General features: G+C 37.6%; 1 protein-coding gene across 9 annotated transcripts in view; it reads left to right on the top strand.

Moving 5' to 3' along the window:
* CLTC (clathrin heavy chain) overlaps positions 1 to 18,690 on the top strand; it is a 75,412-nt gene that overhangs the window by 41,575 nt on the left and 15,147 nt on the right. For all 9 annotated transcript variants that reach the window (XR_013406380.1, XR_013406381.1, XR_013406382.1 and 6 more), the window contains exons 8-17: positions 357 to 557; positions 3,084 to 3,236; positions 4,016 to 4,138; positions 5,345 to 5,482; positions 5,724 to 5,888; positions 6,041 to 6,221; positions 8,322 to 8,485; positions 13,171 to 13,296; positions 14,188 to 14,330; positions 16,379 to 16,613. Coding sequence is in view for 5 of the 9 variants with exons in the window: in XM_015119981.3 (XP_014975467.1) it covers positions 357 to 557; positions 3,084 to 3,236; positions 4,016 to 4,138; positions 5,345 to 5,482; positions 5,724 to 5,888; positions 6,041 to 6,221; positions 8,322 to 8,485; positions 13,171 to 13,296; positions 14,188 to 14,330; positions 16,379 to 16,613 (1,629 nt within the window). In the remaining 4 variants the exon portion in view is untranslated. The remainder of the gene's footprint in view (positions 1 to 356; positions 558 to 3,083; positions 3,237 to 4,015; positions 4,139 to 5,344; positions 5,483 to 5,723; positions 5,889 to 6,040; positions 6,222 to 8,321; positions 8,486 to 13,170; positions 13,297 to 14,187; positions 14,331 to 16,378; positions 16,614 to 18,690) is intronic.

Raw genomic sequence — 18,690 nt, 5'->3', positions numbered from 1 at the left:
ACTGAATTAATACCTTATATTCCTGACCAATATTCATTATGAAATTTGTACTTAATTTAATATGAACTTGGGATAATACCTAGCTATAACTATGTTATGATTATAACTATTCTTTTACACATTGACATTGTAATTTAAGTTGATCTATTTTTGATTCTGGATAATCTTATAACATTGAACCAGGAGTATGAAAGATAGTGACTAAATATTTACTCTAGATGGAGAAGATTTGAAACTTCATATTAATAGATGGATTCATTCCTTTAAGATTGACCTAAGAGATTGATCTCTATGGGGTGATTAGTGTGATGTTTGGATCACTTTTGAAGTGTGTTTAACATTTCTTCTTCTTAAAGGGTATTCTTCGTACTCCAGACACTATCCGTCGGTTCCAGAGTGTCCCAGCCCAGCCAGGTCAAACTTCTCCTCTACTTCAATACTTTGGTATCCTTTTGGACCAGGGACAGCTCAACAAATACGAATCCTTAGAGCTTTGTAGGCCTGTACTTCAGCAAGGGCGAAAACAGCTTTTGGAGAAATGGTTAAAAGAAGATAAGGTACTTGAAATTGTGTTGACATAATCTTGCTTTGATTGCATTAAATATGATATTAGCAAGTTAAAATCATTTAGGCTGCACCAAAATGTCTCCATTACTGCTGGTAGAAACAGAACAAAAACATACATTGCATAAGATGGGTTCACTTATTTCCTTTTGAAAATATATTTATTTTTTCACTGGGCGTGGTGGCTTACGCCTGTAATCCCAGCGCTTTGGGAGGCCGAGGCAGGCGGATCACCTGAGGTTGGGAGTTTGAGACCAGCCTTACCACCATGGAGAAACCCCGTCTTTACTAAAAATACAAAAATTGGCCGGACGTGGTGGCAGCACCTGTAATCCCAGCTACTCGGGAGGCTGAGGCAGGAGAATCACTTGAACCCGGGAGGTGGAGGTTGCAGTGAGCTGAGATTGCTTCACTGCACTGTAGCCGGGGCTATAGAATGAGACTCAGTCTTAAAAAAAAAAAAAGAAAAAAGTTGGATCTTAATAAGACAGGATGGCTGTCTAATTAGCAATGAGATACTGTTTCCCAGTGATTTCACAGAATGTTAGTTGGTGTTACATGGAAAAATATTTAACTTGGTTTCTTGAAATTTATTTAAATAGGAACCTTTTCTGAATGTTAACTAGCTTTCTTTACTGTAGGTCTTTTCGATGCCTTTTATATTCACTCAGTACTTACTCATTTCTCTTTACAGAGAGCATATAATGGTAGTACGTTTTCCTGAGCACATTATTCCTAATGTGGAATAGTGACTGAGAAACAGCCAAAGGGCGTTTTTTGTTTCTAAGATAACAGACAAGTTTTAGCTATCCATTAGTGTTAATTCCTTTCACACCACCATATAAAAAAACCTTTCTCCTCAAAGTTGTAGTATGGAATTGCCATTGTCAAGAACTGAAGTAGTATTGTTTAAAGCACTCTGAATAGTGAATAATATTTAATGTTTTTATTCTTTCAGCATTAGTATATATTAGTACTGTTTTTATATTATTAATTCTAAGTCCTTGTTTCTTGATCCAGTTTCTGGCAATCTTGTAAGATACTAGAGAATAGTTTATCAGATTTGGGATGCTTGGACAGGAGTCTCTGATGAAGAACAGCCACACTAGCGAGTATCTGAGGTCCATCCTAATTGATTAAGATAAGGCAGGGCTGAGTTCGGTGGCTCACACCTGTAATCCCACTACTTTGGGAGGCCGAGGCAAAAGGATCACAAGGATCACTTGATGCAAGGAGTTTGAGACCAGCCTAGGCAACACAGAGAGACCCTATTAAATAAATACACACCATTTTTTAAGAAGATAAGGGAGAATGAGAACAGCCAAGGTAACTGAGTTAACCTATGTAACAGGGTGAAAGCTTTTTAGGTATCATTACCCTTTTCTGTGAACAGTCAAATGGGACCATTTGTGGTTTTAATAAAAGAGACATCAACTATTCATTAGCATGTTCAGTTAAGATTATAGACTCTGATACAACTTTCTATTTTTGGCATTAAATATCATTTATAAGAGTTAGTCTCCAAAGTAGAAAGTCAACTTTGGTATATAAACTGGAACTCTTAGGAAATGAATTTCCAGATTGGGCAGCTCAATGAGTAAGGCAGACTGAATAACACAGAAGACGGTATTTGCTTGTATACTACCTAAAAATTCTTAAGAGTGTCCTTCTTGCCCTGTAAGCTTAAATCCAAGTCAAGAAGATAGTGGTACTTAGATTCTTCAGACATATATAGGTTACGCTGTGATTTAATAACTGACCTTACGGTAAACCTCATCTGGCTCCTTCAATATCAAATTTTCAGTTGATAACATTACATTAAAAGTTGCTTTTTGCCAGGCACGGTGGCTCATGCCTGTAGTCCGAGCACTTTGGGAGGCCGAGACGGGCGGATCATGAGGTCAGGAGATCGAGGCCATCCTGGCTAACATTGTGAAACCCCATCTCTACTAAAAAATACAAAACAAAATTAGCCGGGCGTGGTGGCGGGCGCCTGTAGTCCCAGCTACTCAGGAGGCTGAGGCAGGAGAATGCCGTGAACCCGGGAGGCAGAGCTTGCAGAGAGCCGAGATCGCACCACTGCACTCCAGCCTGGGCGACAGAGTGAGACTCTGTCTCAAAAAAAAAAAAAAAACAAAAAAAAAGTTGCTTTTTGTTTTTGAAAAATCGGAGCCATGTGATGTGAGTCTGATATCTGAATATTCTTAGTAGTTAGGAGTATAAGAGGTAGAAGATTCTGCTTTAAAGTACTTAAATCCCTAACAAGGTAGTTGATAATATCTATAAGATTGCAGTCTAGGTGAGCTTTTTATCTTTAAATAAGATTTGTGGAGAATTCTACTGAGACATTGCTGTGAATACAAGATTAAGAGTCTACCAGCCACAACCCCTGCATATTTATAGTATATTCTGTGAAACTAAGTACTTCTCATACTAATTATTATAGTGGATATAGTGTCAACTGCTCATTTCTAAAACAGTTGATCGATCACTAAACAATCTCTTTTTCCTTTGGACAGCTGGAATGTTCTGAAGAACTGGGTGATCTTGTGAAATCTGTGGACCCTACATTGGCACTTAGTGTGTACCTAAGGGCTAACGTCCCAAATAAAGTCATTCAGTGCTTTGCAGAAACAGGTCAAGTCCAGAAGATTGTTTTATATGCTAAAAAAGTGAGTTCAATGAAACAGATTCTCAGCATGAATTCATCGAAGCATGGACAGAGAAATTAGCCTGTATTAACTCTTGGTTACTTTAATAGTGAATTTCCTTTCATTTTGATTTACTTTGAAATATATAAAAATTCTCTTACCCCTCATATCAAATTCATACTTGTTAAATTGAGACAATTACTCTTGCATGGCTTATCAGAATTTAAGATAGCAGACATGTTTAACATGTTAGAACAAACTTTTGAAATACTCATTTATTGAAAATGGATAAGCCAGGCCAGGCGTGGTAGCTTGCGCCTGTAATCCCAGCACTTTGGGAGGCCAAGGCGGGCAGATCACTTGAGCTCAGGAGTTTGAGACCAGTCTGGGCAACATGGTGAAACCCTGTTTTTACTAAAAATACAAAAAAGTAGCCAGGCGTGGTGGTGTGTGCCTGTGGTCCTAGCTACTCAGGAAGCCAAGGTGGGAGGATCACTTGAGCCCAGGGGGCAGAGGTTTCAGTGAACCGAGATTGCACCTCTGCACTCCAGCTTGGATGACAAAGCAAGACCCTGTCTCAAAAAAAAAAAGAAGAAGAAAATGGATAAGCCAGTTATAAAAATTGACAGGTGTTTATTCAAATATGTCATCATCAGGGTCTAACTGGGCACTTTAAATCGAAAATGAATTTGTGCTTTCACAAGTAGTTCTATATTAGCAAGATTTTATAGTAGAAAAAGTCTTTAAATGCTATGAAATTGAAACTTAGAAGCAGCGTTTAAGTCTTTGTTTGTTTATAGGTTGGATACACTCCAGATTGGATATTTCTGCTGAGAAATGTAATGCGAATCAGTCCAGATCAGGGACAGCAGTTTGCCCAAATGTTAGTTCAAGATGAAGAGCCTCTTGCTGACATCACACAGGTAATGTGATTACAATATATTTTGTAGAAGCTGATTGAAATGGAGAGTGGGGGCCAGCCGTGGTGGTTCACGCTTGTAGTCCCAGTACTTTGGGAGACCAAGGTGGGAGGATTGCTTGAGGCCAAGAATTCAAGACCAGTCTGGGCAACATGTGAGACCCTGTAACTACAAAAAATTAAAAAATCAGCTGGGTGTGGTGGCACATGCCTGTTGTCCCAGCTACTCAGGTGGCTGAAGAGGAGGGACAGCTTGAGCCTGGAGGTCCAGTTTGCAGTGAGCTGTGATCATGCCATTGCACTCCAACCTGGGCAACAGAGTGAGACTCTCTTAAAAAGAAAAAAAAAAAAAAAAGAAACTTAGAGTTTGTAGAAATTAAAGCTTTGTCACTCTATATGGATAAACCTCAAATGCCTTGCAAAAAAAAGCAAGTTGCAAAAGAATGGATAATATGAAACCATCTGCATGTAGTTTTAATACATGCAAAACAAACATCTTATTTAGAGATATATATGTATTAAAAATATGAAAAATACATGGGGATGATAAAACAGGATAGTAGTTGCCACTGGGTATGGGGAGAGGGAAGAGATGCATTTGGAAGTGTGAGTCAGAGTCCTTCATATTGTTTATGCTGTTGTTTTTCAAAAGTTTATAAAAATAAAGGTCAGTCTGGGCATGGTGGCTCACGCCTGTAATCCCAGCACTTTGGGAGGCTGAGGTGGGCAGATCACCTGAGGTCAGGAGTTTGAGACCAGCCTAGCCAATATAGCAAAACCCTGTCTCTACTAAAAATAACAAATTATCCAGGTGTGGTGGCAGATGCTTGTAATGCCAGCTGCTTGGGAGCAGAGGCAGGAGAATCGCTTGAACCTGGGAGGCGGAGGTTGCAGTGAGCTGGGATCGTGCCATTGCACTCCAGCCTGGGCAACAAGAGCAAAACTCCGCCTCAAAAAAATAAAATAAAATAATAAAATAAAGGTCTATTGGTTCAATTGTATTCTGCTATTATGTAATATCTTGAAATATTTTGTAGTTTTTATCAGAACTGAAAATAACTGTGTTCTCTAGAGGACAAAAATTTGTTCTTAAAGTGTTCATATTGTCCAAATAAAATTCTCAGGTAAAGAAAGAGCTCGTGCATAATTTTGTCTACATACTCTCCATAGTATCTTAAAACAATTTCTTTTAAATCTATTTTTTTTGTAGATTGTAGATGTCTTTATGGAATACAATCTAATTCAGCAATGTACTGCATTCTTGCTTGATGCTCTGAAGAATAATCGCCCATCTGAAGGTCCTTTACAGACGCGGTTACTTGAGATGAACCTTATGCATGCGCCTCAAGTATGTGTTTTAATGCTTTTTAGGCATGTTTCCAACATTGTTTTAGTAGTTGTGCAGAGCATCTCAGATTGTCATGCAAAGCTACTGAGATGCCTACTCCTTATACAAGAAAATTTAGCTATTATAATATTCTTTTGTACTTTCTTTAACAGTTCACTATTAAACCTTAATCTGTAATGGATGTTGAATTACTCATATAAATGGAGTGGACAATTAACTTTCCTTGTTTGTGGTTTTACAGGTTGCAGATGCTATTCTAGGCAATCAGATGTTCACACATTATGACCGGGCTCACATTGCTCAACTGTGTGAAAAGGCTGGCCTACTGCAGCGTGCATTAGAACACTTCACTGATTTATATGATATAAAACGTGCAGTGGTTCACACCCATCTTCTTAACCCTGAGGTATTTCAGTTTCTTACCTGATAGATGGTGTTAGTTGTGATTAATAGGTACACTGAAAATGTGTTTGTGGTACTAAATATTAATGATTTCATACCACCATGAGGTTCAACGTTATTTCATTTATTCATTCATTCATTTATTTTGTCTTGTAGTGGTTAGTCAACTACTTTGGTTCCTTATCAGTAGAAGACTCCCTAGAATGTCTCAGAGCCATGCTGTCTGCCAACATTCGTCAGAATCTGCAGATCTGTGTTCAAGTGGCTTCTAAATATCATGAACAACTGTCAACTCAGTCTCTGATTGAACTTTTTGAATCTTTCAAGAGTTTTGAAGGTAAGTAGGAGTTTTTGAGTTTTTTAAAAAAGTACTTAAGATAGCCAAGAAGAGGTATGCTTATGATCAGGCTATTGGAAATTTTGTCTTTCTTTCTTTTTTTTTTTTTTTTTTTTGAGACAGAGTCTCGCTCTGTTGCCCAGGCTGGAGTGCAGTGGCCGGATCTCGGCTCACTGCAACCTCTGCTTCCCGGGTTTACGCCATTCTCCTGCCTCAGCCTCCCGAGTAGCTGGGACTACAGGCACCTGCCACCTCGCCTGGCTAGTTTTTTTTGTATTTTTTTAGTAGAGACAGGGTTTCACCATATTAGCCAGGATGGTCTCGATCTCCTGACCTCGTGATCTGCCCGTCTCGGCCTCCCAAAGTGCTGGGATTACAGGCTTGAGCCACCGTGCCTGGCCTGGAAATCTTGTCTTTCTAAAAATTTGTTCTATGGGACATTTTAATTTTTATTCAATAAATGTTGTCAAGGCCCTTTTATGTTGGATCCTAAGGATATGCAGTGAACAAGACCATCTGTTTGGATATTTTATAGATGAATGAAAGGTAGAATTTTAAGATAAAAATATGTAGTGGTGTTGAAATTGTATAAAATGAAAATACAGGTTGAGTGTCCCTAATCTGAAAATCCAAAATGCACCAAAGCCTGAAACTTTTTGAACACCAACATAATGCTCAAAGGAAATGCTTGTTGGAGCGTTTCAGAAATTGGATTTTCAGATTAGGGATGCTGATCAGGTAATTATAAAGCGAATATTCCAAAGTTGAAAATTTGAAACATGTCTGGTCTCAAGTATTTTGGATAGGGGATACTCAATCTGTACTAATGATCGGGTATAATAACATTTTATGCTTATATGTCTGACTCTTACAATAGCAGGTGATTCTCGCCAAGGGCATTTTGTGATTTGTTGCTATTTAGCAGAATTTCTTAACCTTAGTACTATAGACATTTAAGGCTGGATAATCATTGTAGAGGGGTATTCCTGTAGATGTAGAATATTTAGTAGAATATTTAGCAGCATTCCTGGTTTCTACCCACTAGATGCCAGTAGCGTCAGCTCCACCAGTTGTGACAACCAAAAATGTCTTCAGACATTGCCAGTGTCACCTGTGAGGAAAATCACCTCAGTTGAGAACCACTGCTATGCAGGGAACTAACGTAATCACTGTTGGGTGGCTAAGTTCTGGTCCTCAATTGCCTTTCTCTCCTCTTTGTAGTAGTAGTGCTCTATTGAGAAGGGGTAAGAGAGTCTACTAGTTTTCTTAATGTTTTCTTAATTTTCACAGTTTTACACTGTTTAGTACAGCAGTCACTAGCCACATATAGCAGCTATTTACATTGAAAGTTATTAAAATTAAATAAAATTTAATATTTAGTTATTCAGTCACTCTAGCCACATTTCAAGTGCTTAATAGCCACGTGTGGTTAGTGGCTATTACATCGGGGGGCAAAGATAAGATTTTCATCATTGCAGAAAGTTCTTCTGGACAATACTGCACTAAATTCTTCCCAAATTATTTTGTATGTTTCCTATAAACTGCATATTGAAAAACACCAGGTATTGGGGTCTTCATTTAAAATTTCCCATATAGGGGCACAGTGGTATATGCCTTTAATAATCCCAGTGCTTTGGGAGGCCAAGGCAGGAGGATTGCTTGAGGCCACAAATTCAAGACCAGCCTGGGTAACACAGCAAGACCCCATCTCTACAAAAATTTTCTTAAAAATTAGCCTGGCATAGTGGCATGCACCTACCTACTTAGGAGGTTGAGGTAGGAGGATTGCTTGATCCCAGGAGTTTGAGGCTGCAGTGAGCTATGATCGTGCCACTGCACTCCAGCCTGGGTGACAGAGACCTGCCTCAATAAAAAAGAAAAAAAGGAAACATTGGGTTGAATTGTCTGTTCTTTAGGATTAAAGTGCAAATCCATTTTACTGATCTGATTAATGGAATAATTAGTATTTTTATCGAGCTTTTTAAGCAACCAACTTATATTTGGGAGTATTCAATGTAACAGTTTTTTAATTGCATAAATGCTTTTCAGTCATTCTCAAAAGTGTGCCTATGCTTAATTGTAATTACTTGTTTCTTTAAGGTCTCTTTTATTTTCTGGGATCCATTGTTAACTTTAGTCAGGACCCAGATGTGCACTTTAAATACATTCAGGCAGCTTGCAAGACTGGGCAAATCAAAGAAGTAGAAAGAATCTGTAGAGAAAGCAACTGCTATGATCCTGAGCGAGTCAAGAATTTTCTTAAGGTAAGTGGTTTTGAGTAACGTGTTTTCTGGTTGGATTCCAGTTTAGCAGTTCTACAAGGGTTTGGTCGTAGTTCAAAAATATTTTTTCCCTAAATGTGAAATTGTTAGCATTCTTAAGTTGTGTGCTGGATTATTTCTTCCAAACATAATACTCTGTGGTTTCCTTTGAAATACGGAAGGAAATCGGTGAGTAAGAATGACCATCTGTTTAAAAGAAGAAAAAAAATAGCATTATTTCAAAGGAATTTCCTTTATTTTAATTTTGGATGGAAAAATTTAGAAAAGTGGTTATATACTTTCAGAGTCATTTGAGAATCATTTAGGCTTTTGAATATTAACATCAGCTTGCTCTTCATACCATTTTGAGGAGCCTCTATGGTAGGCAAAGGGATCTGTTATCTAAGGAATGTATAGGCTTACCTCTTTCATCAAGTTTGCCCAACTCTAGAAACTAAAATATTTTTCATATATAATTCATAAATTAAAGATAAGATCAAACAAAATGCTCAGCTTTGTGATACATGAAATGAGTTATAGAGAAGTAAGGACCACCTGTGTTGCAGGGAGGAGTAATGGTCGAGACATTCTGAACTCTAGAAGATCCCTAAGGGCAGTTAATTTTGTTTAATGTTTAACTTAGCTTTAGCTTTATTCTACCAGTTACTTTGTGAGGGAAATAAAACTTTAAAGTTGATAGCTATCTCTAAAAGACCAGGAAAACTACAGAACACTTAGATTACTGCTCTCTCACTGCCTATTATGTGTGTGTGTGTATTTTATATATATATATAAAATGATTCCTGAGACTTTATAGAAAGTGCTGAAGTATTTTTTGTCTTGGAAGAATTTTAAATTACAAGTGAAACCAAAATGTTTATTGTAGAATACAGTACAAAAAGTAGGCTTTTCCTGCTCCCAGACCATCATCATTTGTGCCTGTGGTTGCACTGGCAGATTGTTCTTTTGAAGAATTTACTACCTGGGCTCTAGATGAAATAGCAAAACCCTTAGGGATTTTAGTGTAATGAGGTAGTCAAAATGTTGAAATTGCTCTACATTTTAGATTAAAAGATACACTTTTCAAAAAAGTGTAGCTTTATAATGTCTTTGGCCATCATGAATATTCTGGGTAACCTAGCTAGTATGCTATGTTTGGACCAAAACTTTCTGGTATCAAAAAACCCCTCCAGATGAGAAAGATTTGATACTCTATGCTTGACTAGTGTACCCATACTACTGATTCACTTCCTTCTGTGAGTATCATTACTATTTCCTTCCAAAAAAAAAAAAAAAAAAAACTGCTACCAGATTCTTTTGGGGGCAGGGGGTGTTGGGGGTTTTTTGTTGTTTTTCAGCTTTGAAGTTCAGGTGCATGGGCAGGTTTGTTATATAGGTAAACTTGTGTCATGGGGGTTTGTTGTACAGATTGTTTCGTCACCCAGGTATTAAGCCTACAACCCATTAGTTTTTTTTCCTGATCCTCTCCCTCTTCCCATCCTCCACCCTTCAGTAGGCCCCAGTGTCTGTTGTTCCTGTGTCCATGTGTTCTCATCATTTATCTCCCACTTACTAGTGAGAACATGCAGTATTTGGTTTTCTGTTCCTGTGTTAATACTACTAGATTCTTACATGATTTTTGTTTTTATTGAGTCCTCAGCTTTTATGCTTAAATTGTAACTTCTTTAGCTTTGGATTTTAATATTTGAGTTACATATATATGGAAGGCAAAATGAAGTTAACTGCTATCATTTAATTATCACATTCTTGAGCTTTAAAAAAATCCTCTAGTAAAGACATAAAAAATAATCCTCTGGGTACTAGGATGGTACTGCCTTAGGTTTGCATATCCCATGGGATCTAATCAGATGAAGATTTCCCCTCCACACTTGTGAATTAGGTGCAAGCCTGATATAGTAGGGGTGTGGATGTGGATTATGAGCTTTTGAGTCAGTCAGACCTGTTTCAAATTCTACTTAGCCATTGTTTGTTCATTCAGTATATGTCTAGCCGTTACCTCAGGCAAGTTAATGAATGTGCCTCAGCCTCAGTTTCTTCAACCATAAGCTTATGTTTATCAAGTACCTTGTATACTACAGATGTTGAGGTAGTAACTATTACTGATAAGTGATAAGCCTTGGAAAAAGGTGGAGTCAGCTTAAATGGGATTTCTGTCAGGCAGGTATTTATTTCTCTTTGATATCAATTTGTACCTGACTCTTTGAAGGAATTTACTTCCGGCCAGGATTAGAGGTGAATTTAGTGTCTTATGTCTACATAATTTGAGATGGGAGCTCAATACTAAGATGCAACTATCACATTTATCCTCTGATGCCAGTGTTGAGGATGAACATAATAGATTCCTTGTTAACCTGTAGTACATGGTTACGATGCCTCTTACCACTGTCATTAAACTGAATTTTAGAGGTACTAGCTACATGATAATTTACTGGTGTTGTAAGTAAACCCTGTGTCATAAGAAAAATACCGTTGACTCTGATCTTGAATATTCGAGTGCCAATTGTGTGTTAGCCACCAGGAATAAAGAGATTGGTAGAACATAACTTCTCCTTTAAGGTACCCTGTGAGCAGGATAAAGTTGTGTCATTAGCATCACATGGCTTATGCCCTAAGTTTGTAGAACTGTAAACTCTCTGTAGAAAGCATGTAACTGTTCATAAGACCCATGATCTGCTCCTTGCTACCTCTGATCTTATTTTCTACCTTTCTTTTTTTCTTCTTTCCTGGTTTATCTTCAACCACACTGGCCTGCTTGTTATTCCTAGAACTCCCCCAACCCTGTCCTGCCCAAAGGCCTTTGCTTGTGCCCTGTACTACTTATTCTCTCATGACCTTCTCCTTCTTTGGGTTTCTGATTGAATGTCATAAGAGAGGATGTCTCAGGTTGCCCTGTTAAAATAGAACCCATTCCTACCCCATTTTGCTTGTTTTTCTTTATAACACCACTGTGTACGTCTCCTCCCACTAGAATGTAAGTTCCTTGATAGAATGGACTCTGCTTCCTTTGTTCCCTGCTGTATCTCCAGTAACTAAGAACAGAGTCTGATACTTGGGTACTCATAAATATTTGTTAAATGAACAAATTTATGTTGAAGAAAACCTCTATGTTAATATAATTTCAAGTTTGATCTTAAAATCTTTAACCATTATAACTGGCGGTTAATTAAACATTTAGTAGGTAATTTAGTATTATTAAAGTGTTAATAACATTTCTACCATGTATAAAATCATGTGCAAATTTTAGCAATCAAGAAAATAACCTAGATTTTGTCTTTTTAAATCTGAAATTTTCTTTTGGAATACAGTTAGTATTCCACAAAAGTGGAATTATTTGCCACAGAAGTTTAAACACCTGTGCATGAAAATAAAGTAATCCTAGATTATTTGTAAGTGATAAAGTTAACAAAAATATTTTATATGTGTGTAGGTAAGATGACTAGTGTGTTGATCCATACTTTTTTGATGTTCATTTAGTAGGAAAAACATAACATACTAAAATTTTTGCATAGATAGATGCAGACAGATTCTAGAAATGATTGTAACAGCTATTAGTGCAGAGTTTCCATGGTGTTAAACAATACTTGCTTTAGAAAACCTTCCTTAATGTCGAAAATGTGCAGCTTTACAGACATTTTTATTTTTTAATTTAGGATGGCTAAATTAAAATTAAGATTTACCTTGGTGTTCTTGGAACACTTCATAGACTAGTCTTTGTATTATTTATAATTGAGTAACTAATATCCCCTAGTCTCAGGAGCCATTTTATTCTAACCTTGAAAATAATGTTCTTAGTGGCCATCACTGGGGAAAGTTCTACCCTACTTAGTTCTGCTTCCCTAGTAGACTATGTTAGAGGAATCATTTATTGAAGAATGTTTCACTGTGTATAAATGAATTCCTGATGGAAACTGTTGTTTTTTGTGCTCTACCTTATGTCTGTGGAATGTAACAGGACATGTATCAGGTAAATGCCCAGTACAGGTTTTACTTACCTGTCTGTAACATCTTCTATGTCAATCTATAAGTAGGATTGTAGTTTGGTATCTGTAATGGAATGGTAAAAGCAGTTGGCAATTTAAAGAGGTCTTTTCTTTAAATGCTGTTTTTTTGGGGGGGTGGGGGGCGGTTCTTATGGCCACATGTAGTCACCATCATGCTGCTCCTTGTAGGCTTTGTTATAATAGAGTATTAGAGACTGGTTGTCTAGATTGGATGTGGGGAGGGATAGAAAATCATTAGTTTGAAACAAATGTGAGCCATTTATGCCATATGTTTGACAATGTGACTATAATTATTAAGTTGATTTCAAATACAATGGAAATGTGACTACCAATGAAAGTCCCAGTGTGGTGACTCTCAGATGAGTGGCTCTCATCTGAGAGCTACTGCTGGCTCAGGTATCTTAATTTGTTACTCTTGTCTTCTGGTAAAGGGTGTGTATGGGAAGGACCTGGTATCTTGCTGTGTGAATCCAAGTATTGCTTAGTAAAAATTTACTGAAACTGGGATGTACACACTCAACTATTGGGACGTTCTTTCTTTAACAGAAGAGCCATGCTTGTGTGAGCCTCTCTTGTTAGTGTAGAACAGATTCTCATATTTTACATAGATTCGATACCTCATAGAAGGAGAAAGTTAAAGCTTCCTTTTGTTTGTCTTTTTTTCAGGAAGCGAAACTAACAGATCAGCTACCACTTATCATTGTATGTGATCGATTTGACTTTGTCCATGATTTGGTGCTCTATTTATATAGAAATAATCTTCAAAAGTATATAGAGATATATGTACAGAAGGTAAGTATGTAGGTAATGTAAAGGTATAATCTTACTGTAGATTTTATTTCTCATATTCTGGAAATCCTTTTGAAACTCTGTGCTCAATAAGAGTGGTCTGCAGCTTTTAACGTGGGTTTTTTTGTTTTTGTTTTTGAGACAGGGTCTTGCTCTGTCACCCATGCTGGAATACAGTGGCACAATCATAGCTCACTCTAACCTTAATCTCCTGGGCTCAAGCAATCCTCCTGCCTTAGCCTCCCAAGTATCTGGGACTGCAGGTGCATACTACTATGCCCAGCTGCTTTTAATACTTTTTTCCCCATAAAATTCTACATGCTTTCCTAGCAAGCCGACTCAGGGAAGGGGAAAAGAAATGCTTGCCAAGTGTGTAAAATATAAGAATAGAACTGCTATTGTTGAAAAAGTTGGGTGGCCTACGGCCCTACTAACTTGATAGGCCTTGAGGTATCCATGTAGAAGCCCTAGACTCTAAAGCAGAGTTTTCAAACCATCTTAAATACAGCTATTAGATACTTCACCTTCTAACTGTAGAAACAGGCAGTATTGCTATCATGGGAGCCTTTTAATTAGATAGTCTTGCATAGTCATCTTTGACTGTAGTTTCTTTGGACTTATTTATCATATGGAACAATGCTTGGGTACCTAATAGAGAATATAGTATATGTGCTTTCAATACTTATTAAACCATGAAGTCTTGCTTTTAGCCGGACCTCCTGCTGAATTCTTCTATCTAGTTGCAAATTTAGACCCTCAGTTTATTACTGAATTTAAAAACTGAACTTAAAGAAAAACTGAGCTTAAAAGTGATAGAGATAAATGGTTTTATTTTTTTCTAATTCCTCTTTGCTTTTAATAACAGTGACATTCTTCTACTTTTTTTAACCACAGGTGAATCCAAGTCGACTTCCTGTGGTTATTGGAGGATTACTTGATGTTGACTGTTCTGAAGATGTCATAAAAAACTTGATTCTTGTTGTAAGAGGTCAATTCTCTACTGATGAGCTTGTTGCTGAGGTTGAAAAAAGAAACAGGTGTAGTACCATTTTAACGGGGATAAGTTACTCTTTCTTAGCATGGCAATAGATAAAAATATAGGTAGTCAGTTGTTCCAAAACTACTCAACAACACGTGGAGAATAATTTCCTGAAGACACCTCACGTAGAGGTGATAAGCTAGCTAATAGCGCCCCAAAAAAATCTGTTTTCTGAAACATTATAGCTGTCATAGCATATCTGTTAACCTGGTTGATCCTTTTTTTTGGCATGTTTATAATTACAGCTATGTAGTTTGACTTTATGTGTTTTTAATATAAACTATGTACTAAGTCTCCTGTTTAGTTAGGTGTGATACCTATGTATTTAACAACTAATTATTTACTGATCAATAGTGTGGTGTTTCCAACCTGAGAAAGCTGCTTAATAAAAACAAATAGCGTGGTGTTTATTTAAGTATGAGGCAAAAGAGTTCCCCGTGCAACTCTTGAATTCAACTGATGTTTAATTTATAGTACCTTAACATGATAATACATGATCATATGGATTTCCAATAGAATATAGTGTAAGTGCTTCTAAAACTTACAGACTATGAAGTCTTTTTTTAGCTGGAACATTCTGAGGAACTAGTGTTTAGGAAGTACTGATGTAAATGAGGGTGGTGAGGTGGTATGCTAGTGGGAAGTTCTGCTGTTTATATAAGAAGAAATTAAGAAAGTCTGTGGGATTTCATTTTAACCTGAGTTGGTATAGGTGATCTACTAATTATATTCTTAGAATTTATATTAGAATGTTTCAAACATGGAAAAATTTTGCATTTAAGGTTAATAGAGATATACAGTTAATACTGACTTAAAGGTTTGCGCCTAGTTTCAAGTAATTTCATGTCATAACAATTTAACATTTAATAAGAGATTCAGTTGAGTCTTAAATCTATTACCTGAAAATAATCTTATTGCATATTCCAAGCAAATGGCAGTTACAGTTAGATAATTTAGTCTTTAAGTGACAAATTATATTGTGACAAATTATATTGTGAAAAGCTAGATTCACCTCTAAGTCACTAGTCTAGACATGCCTTAGCTAATTTTTATTCCTTAAGTTGACATGGCACATCTTGGATTGCGCATGTTTTTAGGAGCTGGATATTCGCCTCTATTTATTAAAATTGTCTTCTCCCTAATGGGAGTGTTCATAATAACCATGTGAACTGGTAGACAAAATAACAGAATAATGCTTTTTCTTTGGCTACTTTTAATGTTAAATCATTGGTAAAAGAGGCTTGGGCCAGGCGTGGTGGCTTGTGCCTGTAGTCCCAGCTTCTAGGGAGGCTTAGGTGAGAGGATTGCTTGAGCCCAGGAGGTCAGGGCCGCAGTGAGCCATGTTCCCACCACTGCACTCCAGCTTGGGCAACAGAAGACCCTGGCTTTAAAATAAAAATAAAAGCAGGCATGGTCATCAGGACTACCAAAACAAGCTATAGTATAGCAAAACTGTGCTCCTTGATGGAGTGTTTATATGACAGCTACAACCATTAAACCCAGAGCTTCTAAAGCTACCAGATTTTATTCCCAGTATGTATTTAGGGTTTGGCTGTAGGTAATGCTGTAAGTTAACTGTGTTAAGAGCTGAAAGAACTCTCAGATAATCTGGCCTATATAATATCACCTCCCCATTCTATCCATAAACAAAATTTCCTAAGGTCTAGATATTTTGCGTGTTATAAAGAAAGGACACTGTGTGACTCTCTAATCTTTTATTCAGATGTAAGCAGGTAGGTATATCATATAGCAGATAAATCTGGGAGAGTGAAAATAGCTTTATATACCTTCTTTTTATTCTTGGGCAACTCAATCATCTTTTGAGTCCAAGGATCACTTGAGCCCAAAGCTGTAGTGTACAATGATTATGGCTGGAATAGCCACTGCACTTCAGTCTGGGCAATGTAGCAGTACTCAAGGGAAAAAAAAGTATGTGAAAGTGAAAGCACGTTGTAGACCATAAGGTATTTACATAGTTAGCATGTCAAGAGTGTGTTATTTATAATGCAGTATGTGTGTGTGAGGTTTTTTTCCCATTTTTCCTAGATTGAAACTGCTTCTGCCTTGGCTAGAGGCCAGAATTCATGAGGGCTGTGAGGAGCCTGCTACTCACAATGCCTTAGCCAAAATCTACATAGACAGTAATAACAACCCGGAGAGATTTCTTCGTGAAAATCCCTACTATGACAGTCGCGTTGTTGGAAAGTATTGTGAGAAGAGAGATCCACATCTGGCCTGTGTTGCTTATGAACGTGGCCAGTGTGATCTGGAACTTATTAATGTGAGTACTGCCAGCTGAATATGTAAAAAAGCTGCATTTTTTAAAACCTGTTATATGAGAGGTTCAGGGTGATTTTAGGTAATATGGGACATTTGGGGACAGTGGGTGCTTTTTAAAAACTTTATTTGCTAATAATTGTGAATCTGAAAGTGCCCAAATAGTGGATAAAGTCTATATACCCTTTATTCTGATTGACTTGTTAATGTTTTAACCCCATTAGCCTTACCATTTGTGTTCTCACACTCTTACACGCAGGCACACCATTGATACGTATATGTTACACACATCTATTATTTTTTAACCACGTGGGAATAAGTTGAATGCATCATGGCCTTATACCCCTTCAGAGTGTATGGCCTAAGAATAGGGATATTCTATTTCATTAACCACATGAAATGTACCAGCTTCAGTCAGTTTGACATTGACAGGATACCTTTAAAAATCTGTTCTATTCTAGTTGTGTCAATTAACCAATGATGTCCTTTGTAGCAGTTTTTTCCCCTCTAGTCTAAGGTTATATATGACATGTAGTTTTCATGTCTCTTTAGTCTCCTGTACTCTGGAATGGTTCTTCAGTCTTTTGTTTTTTATGACACTGATATTTTTGTAAACAGATAGTTGCTTTTTCTATTTGTACTATTTTATATAGGTGAAATTTAAAGCAACATCAAATTAACCATTTTAAAGTGAACAATTCAGTGACATTCAGTACATTTACAATGTTATATAATCACCTTTATCTAGTTCCAATTTTTCATCACTTCAAAAGGAAATCCTGTATTCCTTAAACAGTTCCTCCACATACCCCCTCCTCCCAGCCCCTGACAACCACCAGACTGTACTCTGTCTCTATGGATTCGCCTATTCTCTATATTTCATTTAAATGTAAAGTCTCTTTTTAAAAAATAGAATGTGTCTCATTTTGATTCCTCTGATGGTTCCTGAAGGTTAGATTTAGATTATACATTTCCACCCAGAATACTGCTTCAGTGGTGGTTTGTTTTTTTCTCATGGTATTATATCCAGAAACACGCAGTGTTCATTTGTCCCCTTTGTCAGTTTTTATCAAGTTGTAACATTTCTTTATTATATAATTATTATTACCCTCTTGCAGATATTAAACAGTCTGTAAGTAGACACTTAAGACCATGCAAATATCCTCTTACCCCCTCCCTTAATTTAGCATGTTGATTCTTTTTTTTTTTTTTTTTTGAGACGGAGTCTTTGCTCTGTCACCCAGGTTGGGGTGCAGTGGCGCGAACTCGGCTCACTACAAGCTCCGCCTCCTGGGTTTATGCCATTCTCCAACCTCAGCCTCCCGAGTAGCTGGGACTACAGGCGCCCGCCACCTTGCCCGGCTAGGTTTTTTTTGTACTTTTAGTAGAGACGGGGTTTCACCGTGTTAGCCAGGATGGTCTCGATCTCCTGACCTTGTGATCCGCCCGTCTCGGCCTCCCAAAGTGCTGGGATTACAGGCGTGAGCCACCGCGCCCGGCCCAGCATGTTGATTCTTGCTTAAAACATTCTTAATGTGTTGGTTGCAAAATGAAAAATTTTCAAATTCTAGCAGTTTCTCCACATTTGTCAGTTAACACTCATGCATTCATGAACTCTTGGATTTTATTCGATGGGGTGCAATCCATTACTTTTTATTTTGATGCTCAAATTGTCCCAGCTGGTGAGAACATCTTCAGTCTGTGTCTTTGTGTCATGGGCTCATTGTTCTTTGAGCATTTTAACTTATTTTCTGGCACACAATACACCAAGCTCATTTTGTACCTTCTGCAGCCCTGGAGTCAGTCATTTCTCTAGGGAACCTTTTACTGGGGCATGGTATTAGAAATCAAGATCTGGGCCAGGTGAGTGGCTCACTCCTAGAATCCCAGCACTTTGGGAGGCTGAGGCAGGAGGATCACTTGAGCCCAGGAGTTGAAACCAGCCTGGGCAACATAGCGAGCCCGTCTCTACAAAAAATTACATAATTAGCTGGGGGAGGTACCATGCACTTGGTTCGAAGCTACCCAGAAGGCTGAGATAGGAGGATCACTTGAGCCCAGGAGGTCAAGGTTGCAGTGAA

This window comes from Macaca mulatta, chromosome 16 (assembly GCF_049350105.2).
Source record: "Macaca mulatta isolate MMU2019108-1 chromosome 16, T2T-MMU8v2.0, whole genome shotgun sequence".
Taxonomy (NCBI): domain Eukaryota; kingdom Metazoa; phylum Chordata; class Mammalia; order Primates; family Cercopithecidae; genus Macaca; species Macaca mulatta.
The sequence above is the reverse complement of the archived record's forward strand: the minus strand, read 5'-3'. Positions and strand labels throughout refer to the sequence as shown.